Raw genomic sequence first — 27,818 nt, 5'->3', positions numbered from 1 at the left:
TGAAAGAAACTATGGAAGAAATCTATTAACTGATCCCAGGTTGCAACTCAAGAAGGGAGATGTACAAAATATTTTATAGCTGGTACACAATTCCACCAATAATTGTCAAGAGAGCCAAATTATATAGAAATAAGTGCAATGAGATTAATTGTCAAGAGAGCCAAATAATATAATTGTCAAGAGAGCCAAATTATACAGAAATAAATGCAATGAGACAGAAGGAACATTTTAACATTTTTAGACATGTAAAAAAAACCCTCAAAATTTCTGAAAAGAAATACACAGCACTATTCAAAGAATTTTAGAAATCAAATTTCAAATAAAACCACAATTCTTCCCATTAGGCATAATTCCAAAACATACTAACAAAAAATATCACAAATTACGAAGATTTATGTTCACAGCTGCAGGATAAAGTTAGCACAAATTTGGAAAACAGATATGTTAACAATGATATTATACTGGAAACTTATACTAGAATATCCACCAATGGCAACGAAGCCTTTAGTCAGACGTTTAATCAAATTTAAACAGTAATAGCTTCTATTATATTCTATATATTATGCACAAATCAAATATAAATACATAGAATATGGTTTTAAAGAGGAAAAAGTAACTAAACAACTGAAATTAGAGATATACACAGAAAATAATGTTCCAAAGGTGCTTTTTCAAGAGGCAACTGGACTTTCTGGTTTTTCTTTCAGAAAATAATGGTTTATAAATATACAACAAATACAACAAATATACAACAGCCAGAATACACAACAAAGGGGAAGTTATAAACTAAATATTTATCTATTTGTATTTTTAACCAAAAAATAAAGATTTTGTCACTTAGGTCAGGAATTCAAATCCTATTGTTAAAGTAATGTGCTTTGTCTTTTAAGCTTAATTTCTTATCAGTGACATTATCAATAAGAATGGAATGGAATGGAATGGAATGGAATGGAATGGAATGGAATGGAATGGAATGGAGAAGAGAAGAGAAGAGAAGAGAAGAGAAGAGAAGAGAAGAGAAGAGAAGAGAAGAGAAGAGAAGAGAAGAGAAGAGAAGAGAAGAGAAGAGAATTCTTTATTGGCCAAGTGTGATTGGACACACAAGGAATTTGTCTTTGGCGCATTCAGTATGCTCTCAGTGTACATAAAGAAAACATAAAATACATTCATCAAGAATCATAAGACACAACATTTAGTGATAGTCATAGGTTACTAATAAGTAATAACTTATTAATAAAATAGTAACTCCTTTGCCCACTTACTAATATTATCTTTCTACATCACCTTTTTTTTCCTTTTCTCTTTTTACTTGTTCTTTTTTTCTGTTAAACAAAAAATCAAACAAGAATTTAAAAAAAGAACTTGGCTTTTTTCTAAGGCAGACTAGTAAAACCCAGTACACATGACCTATTCTGAAATAAATAACCGCATTTTACCAAGGAGCCATAAGGCATCTCAAAATGCAACATACAAAAAAATAAGAGTCAGACCCATGTTAACAAAGCAACTATGGGAAGAAAGGTCGCAAAATGGAGCAAATCTCATTGAACAACTGTCTTGCTTAGCAACAGAAATTTTGTCGTTAAGTCGAGGTCTCCCTGTAATCTATTTCCAATTGATCTGAGTTAACTCTAGTTCTCTCATCAAGCAAAACTGGTCAGTTATGGAAAAAAAAAACTAAAGCAGCAAGTCAGACTGTTTGTTTTGAAAACAGTCTCTGGTAAACCCACCAGCCTGATTATCATCACCAAAATCTTTGAAGACAGACATTAATGGCTGACAACTTTATTCCCACTGAGGCAGCTCAAGTTTAACATGGGTGGAATATCCATCAAAACAATTTCAATTTTTTTTAAAAAAATATCTGGAATCAATTAAGAAGAGCGGGAAGTTTCCAAAAGGCCACCCATTAATAAACACAAAATAATTTGTGTCTGCTGTCTTGTTTGTGATAATTTTTTATTGCTACCTCAGTTTCAGATGTCACAGTAATGACTTCCACATTCTGATTAAAACGTGAATTGAAGCCACATGTTAAAAGTGCAGGAGTAAGCATAATTTTTATAGCTACTGAAACACTGACAGCTAAGGAAAGTGCTGCCTCATGAAGTATTTTTTTTTAATTACTTAGCCAACTTAGCTCCAAGGTTTCGTAACCTGAAGCAATAAGCCATTGTAATAGCTCCTAATTGAATTCCTTCAAAAGAAAATTAGCTAACCTTCAATGAGAGAGTATCACAAGGTTCTGAAAGCTTTACAATAATTACAAGATTAAGACATCTATCAAAGACAGCCAGTGTACTCCTGGGATAAAGAAAAAGACCCAACAAATTTCTCTTATTTATTATTCATTTTTTTTGTCACTGCAATTTAGTTTAGTTTTAAAAGGTAACTATTTTGTGTTAGAGAAAAGGAAATAACAACTATATTGTCCAGGACCTCAGGATAAAAATAATGAGTGGCATGGAGAGAGAAGCAAACAATATGTATTTATCTGTCTCTCTCTTTCTCATTCTTGGTTGCAGCAGAGAATTTCCAAATACATTAAGCAAATTGTTATCAGATGACTTTCTTTGGCCTTCATACAAAGAACTGAATATTTGCAATGGTGATTGCTGGAAAGATAGGCATAAGAAGGGGGAGTTAATTCAATGTGTATTTTAATACGCATCCATCCACTTGTTTACATTTGTCAAATTAATGCAACTAAACCAACAGAATTAAGAAAAATCTAAATACCAATCATTGTTTGCATTTTTCTGAACTGTGTTGCAATTCTCGGTCAAACATTGTAAATAGAATATGAATATATTAGAAATAATACACTGCATGTCAATTGTTCCATTATGAGAAACTGCTTGCAAAAAATGTATATGTTAGAAGAAATGGACCTGAAAATATATAGGATTTTCATGTAAACTTTTGTGCGACATTAAAAGAAAATGTTAAAATGAGAGATACTGAAAGTATCACACTCATTTATCGCTTATGGACTATTAAAGACTGAAGACCAGAAGATTAGTCAGCCTCCCTATGTCTGCCTAATTTTCTCTGCCACTATTATCAACTCTACCTTGAAGCACTATTTGTCTGTAATAGACTAAATATTTGAAGATTTAATTAAGGGCTAGCACAATCCACATATTTTGGCATCTCTATTAGAAATTAGAGGAGCTGCAATTCAGCAGCTTTCCAGATTCAGAAGTCGCTCCACCGCCTCATCTAGAAAGACACTTTTTAATCCTTGTACTGATGTCTTGATAGCTTACATACCAAACTCACACAATATTTGTATTTAACATTTAATCCTATTTTTTCACGCTTAATAACACCTCATATTTACAAGATATGGTGTTCGCCTGCAACAAAAAATATAGAACAAGTTATAATTACTGTGAGTCAATCTCAACTGTGCTTTCGAATTACATGTTGTAACCATAGTTAAGGTTCTTTAACAACTAAACAACTCCAAGCCTTCTGGAGCTTCTGCACAATTTTTGTGGAACATTTAAGGATAAACATTGGACATAATGACAAGCATGTGTAAGAAGGAAGAACTCAGACACCAATACTGAATGTCAAATGTTTTATTATTTATGTTATTTATTTTAGATCCCACCTTTATTATTTTTAAACAAGTTGTGATTGTTTTATGTATCAAATCGGATCTAATAAATATATCCTTATAGACCTCTACATGCATACAGGCAATGAAAAATAAAAAGGTAAACACTTCGCCTGTCTAATCATATTTGATTCTAGTGCGGGGGTATCAAACTCAGGGGTGCTTAAATCTGGCCCTGGAAATATCAAAGGACCGGTCTGTGGTGGCTCTGCCGGCCCAAATGGGCCATGCCCCCCATGGCCCGTTTTGGTTGGCAGGGTGCTACAGGAGGCGTCCGTCCCATCTCCCCCTTGCCCTCCCACTGCCCCGACACCCCCACCCCTCCCACCAGCCTGCAGAGGAGAACTACACTGCCGATCCAGCCCTCGAAGAAATTCAGTTTGACAGCCCTGCTCTAGTGAGTAGTGCTCATCTCCGTTTCTTGTCTGAGGGAACCAGCATTGTCCAAAGACAGCATGATTATATGCCCAGGTGCACAAAATGCTGTTACTTTCCCACCAAAGTGGTACCTATGTATCTATTCTATTATCTATTTGCTTGCTTTTGAGCTACTAGGTTGGCAGGAGCTGGGGCAAGTAACAGTAGCTCATCCCCTCACAGGGTACCTGGGTCTTAAACTGCCAGCCTTCTGGATCGATAAGCCCAGCATCTTAAGTGTGAGGTCACCGCAACCCCAAAATAGGCAATAATTTCCTCCGATTCTATTCTTGTTCAGAATTTTATTTCCCAACCCAAGGTTAAGAAATCTCAATTCTTAATCAGATAGGAACAATTATCTAAAACAATATTATAACAATTATCTAAAACAAGAGTCTTCAAACATACTTAAACTGAGTGGAATCTAGGATTCTTTTTTTCCTAAATAAGATGAGGGCTTGACTTTCCTTTTATAGAACAAGTAAAAGGGAGTTTTGCAATGCCAGACTCCTTGAAAATGGAACTGCCTTCCGTCAAGCTTGACTTTTACAATCTTAGGTAGAGCCAACCTTCTACCCCAACCCCAACTAACCATTAATGAAGACCCAAGGAGTTTCTCACTGAAGATACAAGATCTCAAATGGTCAGCCTCCCACATCTGTCCATTCCAAAAGCTGTTTACATAACAGGCCTGAATTCCCACAGGTTCAACTTCAGTATTCTGTAATCGCTCTTTAAAAATCGGCTTTCTTACTTAAATTGATGATTTTTCTGAGACTTGGGACAATATTGGGAGACAACTGGTGTTTTCTGTGTTAAAAGTGGGAATATCTTAAGAGCATTTAATTCAAAGATTGTAAATGCTGCAGTCAAAAATATTTTAAAATAACCAGCAGAAGAGAATATAGGGTTGAACTACAGAATCCTTGACTCAAAGAGCCTCATGGACTACACATTTTGAATTATTAATTGACATACTAAATAAAATGCAATATAAATTTTGAAGTGTTTTTTTTTTAAACGAGAGGGCAATTCTGGAAGTTGGTCCATGGTAAGCTTGTGGAAAATTAACTCTCTCAAAATTTATTAGGAGGAGGAAGGAACTATTACCTCTTGTTGTAAGCATACATATCTTATTATGAGCACACACAATCAATTTTACAGATGTATTTGTTTTCAATGAATATTTTCTATTCTGGCTTTACAGTAGCAACGCTGCATTCCTAGCAAGCGAATTGGCAGTTTTACCCTGGAGGCAGGAAATCCATCTACTGTATGCTTCTTTATTGGGAAGGAAAAATGAGGTAATATCATCAGTGAAGAGATGTGCTGTAACAGAGGTCTCCAAACTTGGCAACTTTTAAGACTCGTGGACTTCAACTCCCAGAATTCTATGCTGGCTGGAGAATTCTGGGAGTTGAAGTCCACAAGTCTTTAAAGTTGCCAAGTTTGAGCACCCCTAATGCTAGAGCCAGCCTTATTCCAGTGAAGACTGGCTAGGAAAAGGAAAGTCAAAGCACAAAATCGGATAGAGATGCATCAGGTAGATTTTATTACAGATGGAAAGGTTGTCGCTTTAATTTTTCTTATTTCAAGCTAGAAGTTCCCAAACAGAAACTAGCTAAAGAGCTATCTTTATTTACAAATAATAACTGTCAAGCATTCACATTTCAGTGACATCCGAGACAAAAAGCCACGTTGTTCTCTCAAGGAACGTCACTTCCCAACTCTCTTCTCAAATGAGGTCCATCTGGCCAGAACCTGGCCAGAACCTGGTTTGTAAAAATGTGGGTTTTCTTTTCTAGTGTAGAACCTTGAAGATTTGTAGTTGTTGTTGTTGTTTTGCAAACCTAGAAGTGATAGCTTTGCTACATGTCTTGCAATTTTTTTTTATTTTACAGCTATGTTACTTGTTAATAGCAGACTATATCCATGATGCAACAGGAGAAATATCAAAATTAAACAACAAAAGGTGCCTGGTCCGCCTGAATCATTGCTCAAACACACTTTTTAACATGTCTGAAGTTGGTCAGAAAATCTTGAATGTTTTGCTGCTCCTATTCACCATGCACAATCTAGTATAGTACTCAGCACTGACGTAAAACATTGCATTGAATATCGCAGGTTGATACGGCACACGTTATATCTTTTTTTTAAAAAAAAAAAGCCTTCACATACATTTTCTCTTCACTTTTCCTTCCTGTTCCATCACATGCATGCCGTGCGTTCATTCACTGTAGGAAAAAAAAAATTAAGTGAACGCTCAAAAGAACCTCTCTCGGAACAGAAACATTTTTAGATTAAAAATCTGAAAAGCGTTCCAAGAAAGCTAAAGGGAAAGCAAAGCTGCCTTGCGCAAGAACAAAGGAGAGAAAATCTGGAATAATTTCTCTGGCTCCTGTCAGAATTCCGGTGCCGAAGTGACAGATGAGGTTCCCTGGGGCTAACATGCCAATGCCAATTAGCCATGTCAATCCACAAGTACACCAGCTGCAGGGATCTAACATTATTAGTGTATGGTTTTTAAAACTGAACACATCAGCAATGTTAAGAGTTCGTATAACTCCTAATTCTTAAAACTTGCCTCGGAAAGATTAACTGTGGAGTGGCGGCAACGACCTTAGACTCTGGCCTTTGAGAAGGCAATAGGAGCGCTATTCATTTTCTGTAATTTGATTATACCGTGCGCTGTTAATCAAATTAGCTTATATTACAAGTCTCCCTCCCCCCCCTCCCAGAAAAAATCTGAATTATCAAGTAATTTTTTTGCTTAAGTTTCATAAATCTTTCTTCTTTTAAGGGTATCAGTTCGTGGTAGCATTGTCCTTGCTCTATTCCAAACTGCTTATTCCACAAAATATGAGATGTTCAGTATATACATGGCTAACCAATGAGGGCATCCATTTTCAAAGAATAAAATGACTTTTCAAGCTAACGTAAAACATGTTTGCTCTGTGATTGCTTTAAACATATGCGTTTCATTTTTAAAGAAGGTTTTCAGCATCGGTGAGCACCTTACAAAGTTACCAAAATAGCTGAGAATGAAATCAGATAGACCAAGGTAACTTATTGCTCATCTAAACTGTAGCTCAATGGAAGGAATTTTTTTTAAAAAGTTAGTGAACTAAGATTCAATTTGCTACAGCCACAAATTACTATGTCTCTTTATGACTTTCACTGACATTTATACTTATGCTCTAACTTCTCGACAGTTGCTGGAACTTCAGCAAATCAAAATTCATTCCTTACAATTTAGCAGATTTGACTGCATTGTCTATTTACTCTTGCTTACACACTTTGATGTTTCATTTGAGATTTTTTTTTTAAGAATTCATTTCACTGAAATCCTCAATGTGGATGTACTTGGAACACATTTATTCTCTTTCAGAGCAACTCTGCACATTGTTGTTATGATTAACTTTTCAATTAAGGTTCTGGACCACCGTAGGACTTGTTATTACATTTAGCTTTATGGTTAAGGCTAGAAATATATTCCACACGTAGGTTGAGTAAATGCGGGGAGGGGAGTATGCAGCCTTGACACACTCCTTGACGCAACCTGTTTCACATGTTCTCTGACTGACCCTGACCTGTATTTAAGTTTCCCATGAAGACAATGAGGTGTTTTGGGATGCCTGTTTTTTTCTGAGCACATTCCATACCTTGACGTAATTGACACAATCAAAGCTTTATCTATAAACAATGAAAATTACTGACTACTTTTTGGGACCGTGGTCATTAAATGAGGAAATCACCTAGGAAATTGTGCTCATTAAATGAGGCGGTCACCTCAAGTGAGATGGGCAAAACCATCAAGGATAGGCATTCTTACAAAGTAAAGACCCATGCTATGTACAGCTTTAAACTGGCACATTAAACTTGTACCCTGGAGTTTACGTGGAACCAGTGTGGCACATACAGTTACATGGATGTATTGTGGCACATCCAAAATGCATATGTCACTGCATTCTGAATTAGCTGATGGTTCCAAATGCTCTTCAAAGCAGTCCCATGTGGAACATCAGGAAGCAAATTCAATGGAATTTGGACTCTTGTCTTCCTCCAGTGGCTTTCCAGTCCTCTCTTGAGCCACTTCATTTCCTAAAGCTCTTCCATGAACCAAGGGATCCTCCAGGATCAACAGCCACGCCCCGGGCACCCAGTCTGCCTAGATCTTCTACTGTTGCCTGCTCATTTCAAGCAGCAACTAAAACCATCGGGCTGTGATGGCGAACCTATGGCATGCGTGCCAGAGGTGGCACGCAGAACCCTCTCTGTGGGCACGTGAGCCATCGCTCCCAGGTCAGCTCTGCTGCACGTGCACACCTCCCACTGGCCAGCTGGTCTTCAGGTCTCTGTCATGCATGTGCGGGGGGGCAGAGCACATGCAGGGCGCATGCGGGAAAATGGAGTGCATGCCCAAGGAGGATGAGCGCGCATCAGTGGTGGGATTCAAAAATTTTTACTACCGTTTCTGTGGGCATGGCTTGGTGGGCGTGGCAGGGGAAGGATACTGTAAAATCTCCAGTCAGAGGTGGGATTTGCCGGTTCTCCAAACTACTCAAAATTTCCGCTACTGGTTCTCCAGAACTGGTCAGAACCTTCTGAACACCACCTCTGGTGCACATGCACTGGGGGGGGGGGTGCATGCACGGGTGATGCACACGCATTGCATTTTGGGGGTGCGCATGCACATGCGCGCTTTGGGCACTCAGTGCCGAAAAGGCTAGCCATCACTGCCATAGGACATTTGAGCTTCAGGAATTATCCGAAGCTTCCTCAGAAGCTCCACAGGGTCCAAGAGCATCTGGGACAGCATTATCCCATAGGTCCCTCCTCCCTGCTGTGAGGAACGGTCACAGAGAACTCCAAGGTTAACGGGAGGTAATCTATTCCCAGCAAGGGACCAGATTGACAACATGCACCAACTCAAAATCACATAGCCGCTGTCCTGAGGTGCAAAACAGTTCTAACGTATGACACCCCTCCCCCCAATGTTTGGTCCTGAGCGTCACTGCAGCAGAGCATGCTGCTCCACTGTGGGGCACCTCTGCACACACAAACAAGTTGGTATCACCATCAATGACAAAATACACTTAGTGACAGGTGGTCTCAAACCTACATCAATTGAGAAAATATATCCTCTCGCTGTCATTGCCCCACTTAAGGATAGAACTAGCAGCAGATGCGGAGAGAATCAAGTAAGAGGATGATCCTTGACATCCTCTGAACAGACATATGCTCCAAGCCTGTTGACTCAGATCTAGGAACAAATGTCATTTCCATGGCAAGAACAAACACAAGACGGTACACAAGAACAAACTCCAATTAAAAGATGGAGGAAGGGGACTATCGAGCAAGGAATATTAAAGAAGGATACCGCTGAAGGATCTGACCTGCCTTTTTTTTTAAAAAATTTTATTGAACAAACACAAACCAAAACCCAAAAAAAATACATTAAAAACATTGAACATGGTACAATCCTCCTAACCCACATATTTGGATCTGACCTTTCTTATACTACCTAGAGGACCCAGAATAGGTTGAGAGTCAGAGTGCCTGAATGATATACTCAAGTGGAGGCTCTTAGCAGGTAAGAACACGCTGTGTGAACGTGGAGAGACACAGAGCTTAGCCTATCTGCTGGTATGTCAGCTACCACCAGAAATATGTACCAATAAGGATGTATTTTTGGCCAATGATAAAGCCAGAAGGTGGCTTCATTTTGGCAGTTTAAAGTTTGATCTAGTCACGGAAGAAGAAGAAAAAGCCCCCATGTATTGAGCCAATAACCTGGATCACGGTCATGGAAGCTATGAGCTACCAAGCTAAATGAAAACAGGTTGAAATCCCCCAGCACCATATCCCAGCCTGGAGAACTCATCTACCAGCCCAGCTGTCAGTCCTGAAGCCATTTTGGAAGCATCTTCAGGACTACTACAGCGAGGCTGGGTGGAACTGTGGGAACGTGAGGGGAGAGATAAGAGAAATAGCTGGGGGATGGGTAGCCAAAATAGCATTCTTTCCCATGAGTGTCTAGGACGCTTTACCAGGTGTTGGAAGGGCGTGGACAAAAGCCAACCGGAGTTGGGACTACAACCTGATTGGATCATGTGATGAATGTGTGACCTGGGGGCAAGAACTTTGGGTTTTGATTTGGGTGAGGAAAACTCTGGGTCCTTCAGAGTCGGGTTTTCACCAGCTGTGCCAATTATGACATTCCTAATAAATTTGTACTTTTGAGGAAACCCTACGCCTCGGGGTTTGATTGCTTTGGGTCTTTTACTTGGAGCCCTGACACCGGCCCAGACTTGTAGAGAATATTCAAAATGAAGTTTTCTCAAGGCAAATCAAAATATTCTAAAATTACGGGTTTTTAAAAAAAACTAAAGAGAGAAAAGATGCTTCGTGTAAATGATAAAAGCAGAGGCAGCAGATACAAATTTGTTTAAAAGTTCCCTTGCTTGGCGAGCACTTTATTATTGTTAGAAAGATGATGACCACAACTTTTCTCTCAAAGAACCGTCTCCCAAAACTTCCAAATCAGGCTAAACCCATTAATACCTAACAGGGATACAGGTTTTTGTTTCAGACATTCTGTTAGCTTTATTCTCCCTCCATTGTTTTATAGAAGTTCAATATTATTCTATGTGTTTTAGTAACTGTTTTGAAAGCTTCAAGCTAGGAAGTAGAACAAAGATTAATAAAGAAATGGGCATGTCTCACATTATTCTGCCGAATAAAACGACTGACACACAATGCTTTCAGCGCCGTTTCTTTCCCACCGAACTGATTTTGTTCTTGGATTTAAATATTTAGGATCTTCTTTGATGTACTTCCTCCATTTCCTGCCAGCTTTTTACCTTCTGTGTCTTTTACTTTCAAGAGTAATCTTAAGCCCACTTTTCCTATCTTATCAGATAAAAATAACTGCTGTGATCACGTATCATTTTCTCCTCTCGTTGGAATCTGGGGTTCTCTTTGATCTCAATATATCTTTAGAAGGATCGTCTTATATACATATATGTTACCAATACATCCCTTTTCTGGCCATCTTAAAAATGTCTTGCCGTCAACATGTGCCATCCAAAATAGATTTGGAAAGACTTGTGAACGTTTGTCCAGCCTCCAGTACCAGCGACTATCATTTTCAGTTCCTCGGTATTACAGAAATGTTGATTCACTGATTGCAACTGGTTGAGATGCTACAGTCCACATTCCTCCCTACGTTAGATCTAGTATTAGTTTACGTATATCTTTTTGTACGGGCTCCAAAGTGAAATCATTGGCAGTTTTATTAAAACAGGAGACCAAAAGACATCTACCTACCTCAAGAATGAGGAACCTCTGCTGGCCCAGGTAACTCTCAGTGGTCTCAACCACCAAAACAATGAAGGCAAGATACAAGAATCATCAAACAGCGACATCTGGAACATCACAGGTTCCACAATGCAGATCTTGATACTTGCAGAAATAATTTTTTTTTTTTAAAAAAAACAGCCATTTCTAGAATTGACAAGATCTTCTTAAATGCAATAGTAGGATATACATTTCATCTTCTTCTTCCTAGCATATTCCCGCAGGTGCAGGGTCTGCTTTTCGGGTCACTGAGCGCCACTTTGCATAGTCAGCTGCATCTCCAGGGTGCAGGCCTGTGGCTTGCATAACTTTGTTGGTGTGTCTTGCCATCTCTGTTTTGGACGCCCATGAGGTTGCCAGCCATTGACTTCTAATTGGTAGGCAGTCTTGGCAACTGCAGAAGGTGCTGGTCTCTGGACGTGCCCGGACCAGCAGAGGCGGCCTTCTCTCGTCTTCTCTATAATTGGTGCCACACCAAAATGTTGTCGAATTGTGTCGCTTGTGATGTGGTCAAGAAGGGAGCTGCCCGATACCCAACAGAACATTCACATTACCACGGCATGGAGAGAGCTTTCGGTCCCTGTTGTTGCTGTCCAGCATTCAGTGCCACACAGTGCAGCAGGGAGGATGGTTGCCTTGTAAATCTTAGATTTAAGCAGGATATACATTTCGTGGCCTTGGTATTTAGTACCTGGGACCACTTGATAATTCCTCAGAAATTCTACAATAAAGAAGATGCTGAATTTCTAAAGCTTGGCCATAGTCAAATGTTGCCAACATGATCCTGAAATTATAGGGTCTTTATAGATCATCATGCATTTGAGTAGAAAACTACATGTCTATATTTTATTGTATTTAGGCCAGTGGTAGGATTCAAATATTTTTACCACCCGTTTGGTGGACCTGGCTTGGTAGGCATGCTTTGCGCGTGTACACACACTTTGCGCGCGCATGCCAAACATGCACTTTACACAGGCGCAGAAGCGTTCTAACTCACCTCCCGCAAGCCTGCACTCTCCCAATCACTTCAACAGCTGCCACGCGGCAGGCACTCTTCTCTGCCACACAAAGCAGTTGCTCTTCAAATTCAGAGGATACAGGTGAGTATGGGACCCCAGGTGGGTGGGTAGGTGGGCTCAAGAGCAGAGCATCGGAGAGAATCAGTTCGGTCTCCGTTGCTCATCGCTGCTACCAGCTCAGCAGAACCAGGCCGAACCAGTAGAATACCACCACTGATTTAGGCCTATGGAGACAGGGAACATCTGGTTCAAGTAACCATGGAAGCTCATAAAGTGACTTTGAGACAGTCTTTGTCTCTCAGCACAACTTACTAGCCCCATTGGGTTGCTGTTGCCAAGAAAAAGTGAAAGAAAGAGAATTATGGATACATTCTTGGGCTTCTAGAGGAAACAAAATTGAACACCAAATTGAACAAATTAAAAAATAAACATCCTGCAGTGCTTATATTAAACTTAGATTTTACTTTAAGACTATATTGTTACAATGGGCAGATATATTCCATTACAATAATAAAGGGGGGGGGGAAACATCCCAGTTTAGAACTAAACCTCAACTTATTTTAATCACTTTTTATTCAGTATTACATGAAAAATCAGGTATGCAACCTATGAGAAACACATCAACATCCAAAATCAGAACTGAGGCAATATTTTTGTTGGCTAATTGAATGTTTAGAAAATAGAATTGTTTCTAAGAATTTTTCACCAGTCAAGGTTTGATGGAATAGGAAGGGACAGGAAAAAAATGAAAAAGGTTGTTTTGTGGTCTCTGGACATGTTTATTGAAAGGCACTAGGGTAGAAACTAGAGGAGTCCATGAGTTCTAGTCTCACCTTAGGCAAGAGAGCTATCTGGGTAAGTTTAGATTAAATACACTCTCTCAGTCCAACTTATCTTAGAGGGTAGTTGTTATGGGGAAAATAGGAGGAGGAAGAAGGGAGTATTAGGTATATTCGCTGACTTGAGGTTATAAAAATAATAAAAGCAGGAAATAAATACCTAAATAAAAGTTGATTCATCTTTTGATATGCAGAAATGTTGTTAAGTCACATTAACAGGCCTCCCACACTCCCAGGTTAGAATAAATAAATAATTGTTGATCCTCTGTTTCTGTAAATACACAGTCTAGTTGCTAAACAATCAAAAGTTTCCTTCATTCTTGGAAGAAAGAGTCACCCAGGGAATTGAAAAATAAATAAAGAACAACTGGAACAGCCTTCTTTCAAGTTCTCAGGATTTTTACCCGAAAAATTCCCCAGCCAATGTGGCAACAATTGAAAATTCTGGAAATGAGCTCAAAATCTTAAAAATGTTCAGGTTGGGGAAGACTAGTATAGACTTAGTGTTTAGACTAATAACGCAAGTGGTAACTTAAGTTGTTGTTGTTATTGTTGGTTGTGAAGTTGTGTCCAACCCATCGCAACATTCCTCCAGACCTTCCTGTCCTCTACCATCCTCCAGAATCCATTTAAGTTCACTGCTTCAGTGACTCCATTCAGCCATCTCATTTTCTGCCATCTCCTTCTTCTTCTTTTGCCCTCAATCATTCCCAGCCTTAGGCTCTTCTCCAGGGAGTCCTTCCTTCTCATTAGGTGGCCAAAGTCTTTGAGTTTAAGTTGTTATATTAACACAAAACAATGTTTCAAAAAAACTATCGGTTACTTAAGTTGCCTAACAACTTTATCAATTATCTAGTCATCAGTGGGTACATGAATCTATTTTACCTAAAGAAGGATGCTATGAAATCCAAAATATATTACAGGTCATCCTCACTTAACAATGGCTTGCTCAGCAATCATTCACATTTGCAAAAGCACTGAACAAGTGGCAACTATGATAGTTACTCCCAGGAGCCCCTGTGGTGCAGTGGTTAGAGTGCAGTATTGCAAGCTACTTCTGCAGCCAGCTGCCTACAATTTGGCAGTTCAAATCCCACCAGGCTCAAGGTTGACTCAGCCTTCCATCCTTCCGAGGTGGGTAAAATGAGGACCCAAATTGTTGTGGGCAATATGTTGACTCTGTATACCATTTTATATAAATCTGAGTGCTATTGCCATTGATCCTCAAAAGTTCTGGTCTTGGTCATGTGATTGTGATTTGTCACTCAGCAACCGTATCAGATTTCCAGTCACTGCAGTGTCTCGCCATCGCATGACTCTGATTTGCAACCTTCCCTGCCAGCTTCCCACAAGCAAAGTCAATGGGGAAGCCGGTAGGAAGTCAGAAATCGTGGTCGCTTTCCCTTAACGAACCGCACAATCTTTGCTTAACAATGGTAACCAGGGACTGCTGGAATTGCTCTTGCTAAGTGCCATGTACATGTAACATCATGCTTCATAAATTCAGTATCAGAAATTCCACTCCTGTCATTAAGTGAGGACTACTTGTATTATAAAAGTTTAGTTGCTATATCATTTTAATGGATTTATGAATTCAGATATTTTACTCAATTAATAGGCATTTAAATATGTATGAGATTATGAGTGCAACAATAAGGTGAGCAATACTTTCAATATTTTCTAGGTTAAGATAGCCATATTTGAAAAACTCTAAAAGAAACTTTGTTATTAAAAGTCATATCCTTAAGTCTATTTGCTTAAATTATCCATGAACAGTTTGTACACAAATATTTAACATGACTCATGAGGGCAGGGTGTGGGACAATTATCTTTAATTTTACACCACTTTGTAAAGTTATTCCTGTTATTTTTTTAATAACACTCTAAACACACAATGCCCTCACAAAATCCAAAGATTATCTTCCTGTCACATCTAAACCAAATTTCTTGTTTTTCATTCAAAGGCTTCCAGCTTCTACACCACCCCTTTGCTGTCCTGTGTGAATGAATACTTTCAAGAATGCAGATTTCTCACACAATCTGTCTATTTTTAAAGAATTCTATAGCACAGCCCTGTGGCTCTTCTATTCCTACTGAAAGTAAATCTAAGCAAGTATATCCTAAACCAGTGGCCCCCAATCTTTTTTGTGCCACGGCCCAGTACCGGAATCACAAAATGATCTGCGGCCCGGTACCGGCATCAGCACGCATGACAAGGCAAGGCGAGCCGAGCGACCGGCCAGCCAGCCGTCCCCCGCTTCTCCCCGCCACCTTCAACTCCTCCTTTGTACCTTTGTCGATGGGCTTCGCTTCGGGACGGCTTCAGGACGGTCACTCGGCTCGCCTTGCCTTGGGTGCTGAAAGAATCCTCGCGCCTTAGTTTCGTTCGAAGCCCCCGCCCTTCGATGAAACTAAGGCGCAAGGATTCCTTCAGGACCCAAACGCCGCTTTCCAACCGGAAAAGCTCACCCGGAAGCACTTTCTTGTCAAACAAGATGGCGGCGCCCAGCAAACCGGCGGCCCGGTAGGAAATGTTCCACGGACCGGTACCGGTCCACGGCCTGGTGGTTGGGGACCCCTGTCCTAAACAACCCTACCATACACTTCATTCTAACTTCTTTTCGCTCTTTTCCACCCGGCTGAACACCTAAAGTAACTTTCTTACTTTAAAAATGGACTGGACCGGACCAAACCGGACCAGACCAAACCAGACCAGGAATAAGATTAGGATTAGAATTAGAATTAGAATTGAACCAGGGTGGGATTCTACTGGTTTGGACCGGATCGGGCGAACCCCTTGTTCCTATGTTCAGCTTGATCCGAACCGGTTCGTTCGAAAACTGGCAGTTTTCTTCACAGAGGCTGCAGTTGAAGGTAAGCATGGGCTTGCCTTTTTTAAATGCGGAGGAGCGTGCATTTGGCGTGAAAGTGCGCAAAGCATACGCTCACCGAACTGGTTGTTATACCAGTGGTATCCCACCCCTGATTAGAACAATCTTTCTTTATTGACCAAGTATGATTGGATATACAAGGAATTTGTATCTGGTGCAGTGTACATATAAGCAACAATATGATCATAATCATAAAATACAATCATCATAAATCACACGATTATGCTTCTGGTAGTTCTGTTGTTTTCTATTATTGACTTTTAATGCACGTCACATTATATATTATTTTTTCTCCATGGAAAATTTATTATCAACAACTTTAATGATAATTGAATAACCTACTGCTCCCAGAGAACCAATTTGCATTAGATCGGGAGGGCTGGCTGGAAGGCATCAGTTGAAAAAGACTAATACAACATGACAACGCTCTTCATCTCAGAAACTTATTTGTCTTTTCGGCTCCAAAACAAATGTAGATTTGGGCTCTAGGTATCAGTTGAGCCAATGAAGGGACTATATCTCATGGAATGAAAAGAGGATTATAAATATATAGATTATAACTATGTACATAACTTTCATGCTTTTGTATACTGCATTACAATAGCATTACTTACCAAATTGGCCATGTAAATTGTAAGCAGCCCCCTCCTATAAACCAAAACAAAAAAGACAAAGAGTAATTATTAGGGCATTCGAAACTCATGTCAAACACAATGCATTTAAGAATTCCGTCATATTTAAAAGGAAATTCTGTTAGTAGACAAAGCAATGGAAATGCCATCCTGTTCCTTCAGCGGTATTACTATATACCATGGGGGTATTACTGTATACCATGGGTGTCAAACTCACCGCATCATGTTGATGTCACATGATGTATCGCGATGGGTTTTTTGCCTTCGCAGAGCTGGGGTGGGTGTGGCCTGCATGTGACGCATTCTGCCAGTGGGCCACCAGTCTGACACCCCTGCTTTATACAACAAATCTGCCGGTTGATGTGATCAAACTTGCTGTTGTTATTGTTAATCCTTTCTTAAAGAATGCTCAGTAAATAACTCACCCTAACCTGTACAAGCTTTAACCCAAAGCCTAAGAAATTGTGGTGGGATGTAATCTGGAGTCACAGGAGGGGAGGGCTCTTCCCTCGTGGGCAGAGAGAGCTGGAATGGCTGGTGGGCAGAAGAGGGCAAGGACGGCTCTTCCCTAGCGATTCGTAGAGTGCATCTATGATTATGCAAATGATTGCTTTAGTCTAGCAAGATTTTGCCTGTAGACAAACAACAGTAAAGAAACTGTTCCTTGCCTCCTTCTTGCTTCCACCAGTGGGTGCTCCACCACTGTAGGTTTTCATGAAGAGATTGGGCAACCATTTGTCTGTTTTCACATACAGAATGCCCTTAGTTTAATCTGGATAGGGCTGGGAAAATCCCCAGTGGAAATATAAAAAGCTGCTGCCAACTTGTGTAAATAAACATGCATGTATAGAACCAGTAATCTCATTTAAGGTAAGGCAACTTGTTTTGTTCCTGTCTCACCATTTTTTTTTAATCTTGATAGAGTTGCAAAGTTGTCCAATTTATTAAAGTGTCTTGCCAAATATATCCAATACATTCTTAAGACAGATGCACTCTCACAAAACATTGCAGCATACAGTAATAGCAGTAACCATAGCATTTAGACTTATATACCGCAAGAAGTACAAGAAGCAAGGCACCCACAAATCCTGTACTACAACTTTGCTCCTTCTGGTTTTGTGAATGCCACATGTCACTGTGTATTGTACTTCTGCTAAAATCTATCCCATACTGTATTTCTGCTAAAGCAAAACACGGTTCACAACACATCTATTACAAGGACAAATCTTTTGCACTGGCTCCAACTGGAGGCAGCTTATACGGCTACTTTTTTTTTCTTTAACGTGAACTTTAATTGCATAAAACTGTTTGGAACAGGGCTCCTTCAGAAGATAGAATCTAATCTATAAACACAGTCATTTTAAAAGTTAAATATAGAAGTTAACCTGTGCAACTAAATCAAACGCAAAAAAAATTACCCAGAGACCTCAAACCCATAATCAAATCAAGAAATGGCCAATTTATCCTCTGGACAGCTGCCTAAGTGATTGGCTCACAATTCCATATCTGGAACTACGATGGGGTTGGTGGGAGGGAAGTCTGAAATAACAAAGCGTTACAGTTGATGTTTAGATTATGCTTAATCACTCACACCCAACTATTTCCTTCTTTCAACTGAAGTCTGACGGAGAGACCCCGGTGCAAAAGTTCACATAAAACCAACAAGAACAGCTAAGCTTCAAAATAAGAGAACTAAAAATGCAGGCAGGGACAGGGAAATTTCAATCTAAACAATACCCATGTAGTGAGGCTGTAGTGAAAGAACTTGTCGTGAAAACAAATGTCTATCACAAGATGTGGTTTACAGATTCCCCATCAGTAAATCCAAGAAACAATTTCAAACAGCTAAAGCAACTTTGCACAATGTTGGCTCCGCACTGTTAAGTAGAATACCACAAAAGACTTATTTAAGGTAGCTTATTCATCTTAGCAATGAAGTAAAATAATGACTCCCTGCAATGTTAAAAAGGGTTATAGAGTTTATCAAAACATGAAATATGGACAAAAATGAGATGAAGTATTGTATTTGAAATGTTAGAAAAACTTGACAATGATGCATTGTTATAAAGGTAAAGGTTCCCCTCGCACATATGTGCTAATCGTTTCCGGCTTTAGTGGGCGGTGCTCATCTCTGTTACAAAGCCAAAGAGCCAGCACTGTCTGAAGACGTCTCAATGGTCCTGTGGCTGGCATGACTAAATGCCGAAGGTGCACAGAACGCTGTTACCTTCCCACCAAAGGGGTCCCTATTTTTCTACTTGCATTTTTACATGCTTTCAAACTGCCAGGTTGGCAGAAGCTGGGACAAGTAACGGGAGCTCGCTCTGTTACGTGGTGCTAGGGATTCGAACCACCGAACTGACAACCTTTCTGATCGACAAACTCAGCGTCTTAGCCACTGAGCCACCACATCCCTTGCATTGTTACATAAGCATATAATTACATTTATTAGAGTCCTATTAGCATTGTATATGAATTTTCATTTAAAGATAATGTGATGATCCAGGGCGTGGCACAAAGGTAACACAATCAAATAATCAATAAGAGTCCCTTTATTATCTCCAACTTTGTCCCCAATGTCCAGATTACCTTCTGGCTGAAGAAAAATTCTCCCAGAAATAGCCTTTGACTGCAGAAAATTCAGTCTGAAACAGGGTAAACACAAATTGTAAACTTAAAATCCAAACCAACCAAATTGAAGCAATCAGTTTGGCAGAGCAGGAGCAGGAATTTCAGACTTGAAAGCACGGCAAAACTCACACAGTTGGGAAGATGCCAGGAACACAGATAAGCCACGATGATACAAGATAAAGTCACGTTTGCTCCCAACAGCCTGCCACAAGTACCTTGCCTTTATTATAAATTGTGTTCCCAGCTGCAGCTAATGAAGGTAATCAGAGCCCTTTCCTCCCCCATAAGCCGCACACAACCCACGTTGCTCCCTTCTCCATTCCTCCTTACATGCCCTGGGATGAAGGGTGGGGAGCTAGGTCTTCCTCTGAACTCCCTCTCCCTTGCTCTACCTCTTCCCTGCTCTGCCCAGCCAGACTTTGCCCTTCCCCAGCTTCCTCCACAGCCAATGGAGCCACATTCCCACTCCCTGTCAGCTGTTCGGCTTCCTCCTCGGATTCAGACTCCAACAGGGGCATGACAGATAACTTGACCTGTCTGATATTGTTAGCGTGCCTGTTATTTTGCACAAATCAAACTTCATTGTGGGTAACGTTTACGGAATCTCTAATTGATAGACGTATGTCTCACAAAGGCGGCTACCACTCCAGGGCAAATTATGCATTGTAAAAGATAGTTTGGAGGTGGGAGATACTTCCAATGTAATCTATTGGATCCCCTGCATGGATTGCCCCTGTGATTATGTAGGACAAATGGGGACGAAGCTAACCACCAGACTGCAAGTACACAGCGAGCAGTCAGATGAATTCACTGGTAGCCTCACATTGCAATGAACAAGGATGCACATTTAATTTCGCAGCTACTAAGGTTTTCAGCAGAAAAGGTACAAAAATAGCCACGGAAATGATTGAAGACTGGCCCCTTATCAGTCAACAGGAGTGCTGAATTACCACTAGCCTATCAAATTCTTAGGAGCCGAGGGCTTGGCAGCCTAAGGAAACGACAGCCAATCGCCAGCCATCAACACACCAATCAGCCAATAGGAAGTCATCACATAGACAAGACATCACATAAACACGAGCCCAAAGCACATGTTCCAGTAGAGAGAAGTTCCCTGAAAATGGGCTCCATCATATGAGTCCAAAAGCTCGGAAGAGTACATCTCTAGTCCCGGTGACCGACGCAAATTCAATCTCCCATCAGTTGTATAACTGTCTCTCATGGTCTCCTCTGTTACCTAGCAAGTATATACCTACAGTGCGTATTATTATTGATAATTTATCTTGCCCTAATTGACCCCACATCATTAGCAATGTATTTGTGTCTGATTTTGTTACCATTTTCTCTCTTTATCCTTTTTCTTTCTGATGTGGTATCAAGGCTGCATGCCTTACTTCACAAATTCCACAATAAACATTGCATAATCATGCTGCTGTTTCTCCGAAAGTCCTCTTTCTTCATAAACTACAGGCTTGCCTCATTTTATGCAAATTTGTGTAATCTGAATTGGTTATTATGCGATTAATGACTTTTGTCCAAGAACTGGCCACTCTGCAGCGTTCCTTCCCTGCTGCGGTTTTAATTTAGACTGAATTACTTTTTAGCCTTTAATTAAATAAATTAAATTAGTCTTTTCTTCCTTTTGTCTCTCTACCGGTTCCTGGAGCACAAAATATTTGATTTGATACTGCTTTATTGGGGGGAAAGAATTGCTATAATGCAACTTGCAACACAGGACTGGAAATAAGCCAAGACGTCTCACCTAAATACATCCCAATAGATGCATCCATATTTAAGTGAAAGCGTACAAAACTGATGAACAAAGACAAAAGGGTATTTGAGGAAGGTTACAAACAGGCAATAATAAGCCTGACCTGTGAAAACAACTGACTTTCTCTCCTTTCTCTCTTTGCAACAACACCGGGAGAATTTGGTATATTTTGAAGATGAGAAAAGAAACTCCTACATCTTTGGTATATGAACAATCGTTTAAAAATTCCCAGGAACTTTATGAAAACTGCTTCAATGGTCAAAGGCTTGACCATCTTCATCTAGGCAGTGAGTGGGAGCATTTCAAAGAAAAGACAAATTGACTGAAAGCTCCCCACCTGCATTTTTCAGTTACATGCAGGCATTTATCCTTTGTTCTTCTACACTGATAATACACCAACGGTGATCATTTCAAACACTTAAAACATGAAAGTGAATTTCATTCAAATGAAACAGAGAGAGAGAGAGAGAGAGAGAGAGAGTTTAACAGAGTTGGAAGGGACCTTATAGGCCAATCTCCTGCCCAAGCAGACCCTGCACACCATTTCTGACAGATGGTAGTCCAGTCTCTTCTTGAAAGCTTCCAGGTAGGTATATGAGGGAGGGAGGGAAGGGGAGAGAGAGAGAGAGAGAGAGAGAGAGAGAGAGAGAGAGAGAGAGAGAGAATGTATGTATGTATGTGTGTGTATAGATAAAGAGAGAGGAGGGTGGCAGGGAGGAGGGAGGGAGGGGGAAGAAAGAGAGAGAGAGAGGAAGGGAGAGGGAGAGAGGGAGACAGAGAGAGAATTTCCATTCTGATGTTTGCTTTGGTGCCAAGAACACAATATGGTATTCTCATCTCCAGAGCCATACCATCATAGCCATACCATCATAGCTATGCCATCATAGCTATGCCATCATACCTTTAATGGTAGCTATAATCCACAAGGCACCAAACATCCTTTGCTATTACAAAGCCACGAGCTGCGTACAATTTTGTTCACTGTGAGAACCATGTTTAATTGTCTCAATAAATTATGAAAATGTGTTTGTGTTTTGGAACATTTGTTCTCCTTCCTGAAGAAAGATAAGAAACTAAAACAAAAGTTTAATTTCCTGGTCATCAAGAGGTCATCAGGCACTAATTAAAAAATAATATTTTTATTTAAAGTAAAACCAAGATTCCCACTGTGGGAATATTGATGTCTTATATTACGTTAGAGAGAGAAAGGGAGAGAGAAAGAGAAAGATCTTCCTTCACTACCAAGTATGTTTTTATCAATGGCATCTATTAATTGGTTATTTAGTATAGAGTGCTCAACAATAGCTCACCAGACAGACAAATTACGGGGGAAAAAAAGGCCGTTCCTGGATCAAAATGATATGTACTTACATTTTGTATGTCTGAAATGAGAAATAACATATTGAATTTTCTTTAGAGAGGCCGTAGTGCAAAGGAAGGGCCCATAATTGAATGAATTACATTCTGGATCAGAGAATGGGGTGGGGGAATCCAAAACAAATTTAAAACACAGGCAACATGTGAACTCTTGCAATTCCATGGCTCGATTTATTTTCTGATTCTGTCCACAACCACGCCTGAATCTACTCACAGTGCATGTATGAATCAAAAAAATTTTTAGTAGCAACCGTGTATCTTAAGACAGCTAAGAAATCACGTATGAGGTACAACTTATTTAAACTAAATAAAATCATTTTGGGAGTTTTGTTTGGGCGGGGGGAATAGATTCAAGATAAAAGAGCTAGACACGCAACAACTCCAGTTCCTAAAATTGCACGTTTTTTATAATGACTGAACAGCAAACAGCAACAGTTGACTCCTGAGGCAGCATGTTTCGTAGTAGAATGGAGGGAACATCTGGGTCTACGACACTTGACCCCAAACGCTTAATCCAGATAGAAATAGAAACCTAAGCCTTTCCGGCTTCGCTACTGGGGACATAGCATGCTTCATGCCAGAGACCCCATCCACTTCGCGCACACCAACCCACCGTGGAAACACCTGACGCTCGAGGCCGCTGCCTGTCCCACCTGGCTCCCTCTGCATGCTCTACGGGCAGTGAGAAAGCAGAGGTCCACTCTTGGCACGCGGATGGGCTTCTGGGTCATACAGCTAATTGACCCGTGTGGCAAAAGAGGCAGGGCAATTTGTCCCCTGATAAATTGCCCGGGGTGAGGCAGTAGGGGAAGAGCAAACTGCACGAGTGGCAGGGAGGGACGGCCGCGGTGGGTCAGCTGTGATGGTGAAGCAGACGTGGCCAGGTAGCTGCGGTCAAATGTCCCATTCTGGGATCAGCCGTACTTTCCCTTCTTTCCTCTTCATCTCTCTCCTGAGTTCATCCTCCTCCTTTCCTTTTCTACTGTAAAACGTTTTGAAATGTTCTCTCATTTCAAACTTACAAAAGTTAAGTACCTGTCATTTTGCCACAGGAATGTGGTTTTTGTAGTTTATCTGATGAGCTGCTGATTAATACTCTGCACTAAACATCCAAACTGATGCCATTGATAAGAACATACCTGCTGGCGAAGGAAGGTACAGATAGAGGTACATCTCAACCTTTGACCATAATGGAGCTTTCCCATTATAGACACAAATCATGGTGGTCATTAAGTGACTGTATGGGTGGCGAAGCAAAGCATGGGGTGCCTCAGGGATGAGGGAGGCCCTGGGGGGCCTAGCACCAGGCACAGGTCCACCTGCCCCAAGTTTCCCCACCTGAGCCACTCTGTGTTCCGCTTTCCGTCGCCTGGCTTTGGGCCTGCTTTGACCCATCCCACTGAGCCATTACTTTGAAACTGGGCCATGAGTAGCTTGTCTGTCATAACTTCACTAAGCAACTGGTCTTAACTTGAGGACAACCTTTATAGGAGTTAGTGTAAGGCACGGACACAATGATTCACGTTTAGGAGATGTCAACTTCAAGGCAGGATGCAAGCAACCATGCCTTAAGGAAACAGGACAGGCTCCTACAATGGAAGTAAAGACTTGCATCTTTCAGGGGGGAAATCATAATATGATTCATAATATGAAAAGTAGGGAATGCATTTTACAAATTTAAAGAAATCCATGATGAAACAACCCAGGAATTATTAAAATCTCCAGAGAACAAGAAAGAACTAGTCAGTGAAACGTAACTATATCAAGGTGCCACAAACATATGAATTATACAATAACATTTTGCCAAAGTGCAACTTATGTTGAAACTGTCAAATCTGCACAAGCCACCGTAACTTCGTAGTACCTAAATGACAGTATGTAAGTATTGACGTCTCCTAAATATGCCGGGTACCAAAAAGATTCTGATATTTGATCAATTAATGAAGTGGTTTTCTCCAACACTTGGATATCCAGATTCAGAACTTACATTGTTAAAATTCCAGAATAGGCAACTTGGTTTTTAACATAAACATCCACATCTTTATTAATTTTAGCATTTAAAGGAACTCCTCTACTTTATATAGCATGAAAGTTAAAGCCACAGATTGGGAAGAGAGGCCCATGAGCCTTTGAGAAAGCTGATAAGTATGAAGATAGCAAAGACGTTTTCTAAATGCCTTGAAAATATTAAACCCAGAACACAGGCACTGCATTGTGAATAGAAAGGGGCTTTTTTTTAAAGATTTTCCTATCCCACCTTTATTATTTTTATAAAGAACTCAAAACAGCAAACATACTCCTCCCTCCTCCTGTTTTCCCCACAACAACACACCTGTCAGATGATTTGGGCTGAGAGAGAGTCATCCAGTTTGCTTTCATGGCTGAGATAGGACCAGAACTCACCGTCTCCTGATGACTGGCTCAAAATTGCCCACCTGGCTTTCATACTAAGGCAGGACTAGAATTCACAATCTCCTGGTTTCTAGCTTGGTGCATTAACACTAGACAAAACTGGCTTTTGAATTAAAAAGTGCTATACCTAGCCTGAGGAATATTTTTGTGGCAAAATCATAGAACTTCAATTCAGAATTTGCTTGCTCTGTAGTAATGCACTAGAGGTACCACTATAATGTTAACAGGCACAAAGTAAATACTTAATTCTATCTAGAGGACACTTGAAGGGAGACAAGAGAAAACACACACACAGCCCTTTTCAAAATCACTTCTAAACTTTATTTTCATTAGCTGAGATTAGATTTCTTTCCCAGTGGTGTGATTAAACAAAGGAAGACTTACAGAGCTGGTCTCACTAGGCAAGTAATAAAACAATCAGCTTCTAAAGAGAGACCTAAATCTCTTGCACATAGTGTGCCAGAATTGTTACACTGCTTTTTTTTTTTTTACATATAACTTTACTGAATTTCAAAAAAACCCAACAAAATAAATGAGCAAGAAGAAGAAAAAATAAAAAAGGAAAAGTTGGGAAAAAGATAAAAGTGCAAAAGAAAAGAGAAAGTAAAGAGAATAGAAATGTCTTCCAAGTTCCTTTGGTACAGATATAGATCAAACATCAAACATCAAACTCTGGAGTACACAGTAGTCTACGTTTTTTTTTTCTATAATCCCACATAATTCTAATCATCAAATCCCAAAATCAAATTTTCATTTCTTTCATTTTCTCCAAAAAGTACAAAAGTGTTTTCCATGTAGAAATAAAATTGAGGGAAGTCTTTTCTTTAATCAAAACAGTCAAATTTGCTCTCTCTCCACTATCCATTCTTACGCTGTAGGTATTTGTAAGTCTTTCTACCTTTGTTTATAAAGAAGACTCCTCACTATTATCCTATAAAAACAAAGCTCTGTATGATCTTTCAATCTGTTTGCCTATTAACCCCAAAAGAAAAATATCTGGCTTCACTATTTTCTAAATTCATTTGGCTTATTAAATAGGCTTAGAGCCTTAGACTCAAGGATAAAAGAAATTCATGAGCAATGAAAACTAGAAGCGAAATTAGCTTACCTGTTGGATCTAGGTGCTATTTCACCTATGTAACTTTACATTGTAAAATAATTTTATAGTTGTGTGAATTGTCAGATAAACAAAACAGGTACCGATATTTTCACTATGCCTCATACAATGCTTAAAGTGCCAGAAAACAAAGGGTACGTTTGCCTTCTTGTGGTCTTCACAATATGAATTCAGACTCTGTAGGCTAACTTGAATTATCTTCAAAATTGGTTTGTAGGAGAAATGGAATAAAACACTGACTATCCCCTTCCCCAAATTATTGGATCCCCAGATTCTGTCTCAATCACACAAACAACTCTAGTAACTCCAATCGCTGGCTACTTAGCACAGAACTACTGAAATCCGGTCGCGTTCTCTAGGGCGACCAAAGCTACTTCTCAAGATGGAATTGTTAAATTCTCAGCAACAGAACGTGAAGTGATCTGATTATACCATTACTGAAAATAATATTCCTTGGGGTCACTGTGTGGAGCAAGCCTCAAACCTACTCCACAAAATTGCATGTTGTGTAGTGTATTTGCTACTTCTGCCTGGACATGGGTAAGTACATCAGACCCAGAGTTCTTACAAATTACAGATCTGTGCATACCCCACTCTGCTGGGTTTCCAAAAGTGGTTTAAATACAATTATGACTAGAATTTTCTCAGATGTAAAGGAAAAGTCCCACAGAACAACTCTGAAACTTACTTTTACAAAAATGTACATAAAATACACATAGGAGAAGGTAATTACTTCGATTACTTTAACAAAAATATGCAACTTGTTACTATTTGCTCTTTATCTGCAAGTACACATTGCATAACTGATTAATTCACAGCTTTTGCAAGGAGTGATACTCCTGGCTGTTTCACCAACAGATATACAGAAGGACATACAGAGTTGAAGGTATATAGTCCATGCTGTGTTTCTTTGAAGTTTCAGTAGGATATTGCAAAACGGGAAATGATCAAGAAATCCTTTATAAGGCCTTGTCCTGTATCTCATCACAAAAATGCAAAGATATTTCATCTGAGATCAATTGTTTTTAAAATCCAATATTCTTTGCTCCTACGTAATCGCTACGCTAGCTCCGTGGGACCCACACTTTTAGAGGAAGTCCATCCTCACTTCTCCAGGCAAATTTTCCATAAAAATTACTCTCTAGAACAGCCTTCCTCCATCCAATGTTTCCAGATTTAATGGAACTCAGCTACCATGTTCCTTGGGCAATAACGAACTTCTGAACAGGGTGTTCAGCATTTTGGATGATGGGATTCTGTGATCAAATCAGCCGGCAGTATGCTGGAAAGGCTATCCTTTATAGTTAATAAATTAAAGCCGAACGTGCCTAGATGGTTTTCCTATTAGACAAACAAACTCCCTCCTGCTCAAGAGCGGAGCAGATAAGAGCTTTATTAAGCAACAGTTCAAATGTCCATATTGAAAGGACAGAGGGATGGGATATTTACAGAGCCTTAACAAAATACCCTCCTTAGGTGGTGCAGTCATTGATATCCTGTGGGACAAAGTTAAAACTTATATGTCAACATAAGAATGCTTTAAAACCCAGGGCTAAAATCCCAGGAGCTTTCTCCTGATCAAAATTTGTTCATGATGCAAATGCGTGAGGCTGCTAAGCTGGATTGACTCAATAATATCTCTTTATATTTAGTAATATCTCTTATTTTCCGACAAAGAATTCCAAAATGGTGAAAGGGGAAAACAATTCAAAAGTTGCACGTCTAATT

At 39.8% G+C, this 27,818-nt stretch overlaps 1 protein-coding gene across 1 annotated transcript in view; it reads right to left on the bottom strand.

Annotated features, from left to right (window-relative positions):
- TMEM135 (transmembrane protein 135) overlaps nucleotides 1-27,818 on the bottom strand; it is a 154,695-nt gene that overhangs the window by 101,103 nt on the left and 25,774 nt on the right. Inside the window, exon 4 of the mRNA XM_026706815.2 lies at nucleotides 16,765-16,798. Coding sequence (XP_026562600.1) covers nucleotides 16,765-16,798 — 34 coding nt within the window. The remainder of the gene's footprint in view (nucleotides 1-16,764; nucleotides 16,799-27,818) is intronic.

The sequence above is a fragment of the Pseudonaja textilis genome, chromosome 7 (assembly GCF_049901715.1).
Source record: "Pseudonaja textilis isolate UNSWEBS1 chromosome 7, rPseTex1.2, whole genome shotgun sequence".
Classification (NCBI taxonomy): domain Eukaryota; kingdom Metazoa; phylum Chordata; class Lepidosauria; order Squamata; family Elapidae; genus Pseudonaja; species Pseudonaja textilis.
The sequence above is the reverse complement of the archived record's forward strand: the minus strand, read 5'-3'. Positions and strand labels throughout refer to the sequence as shown.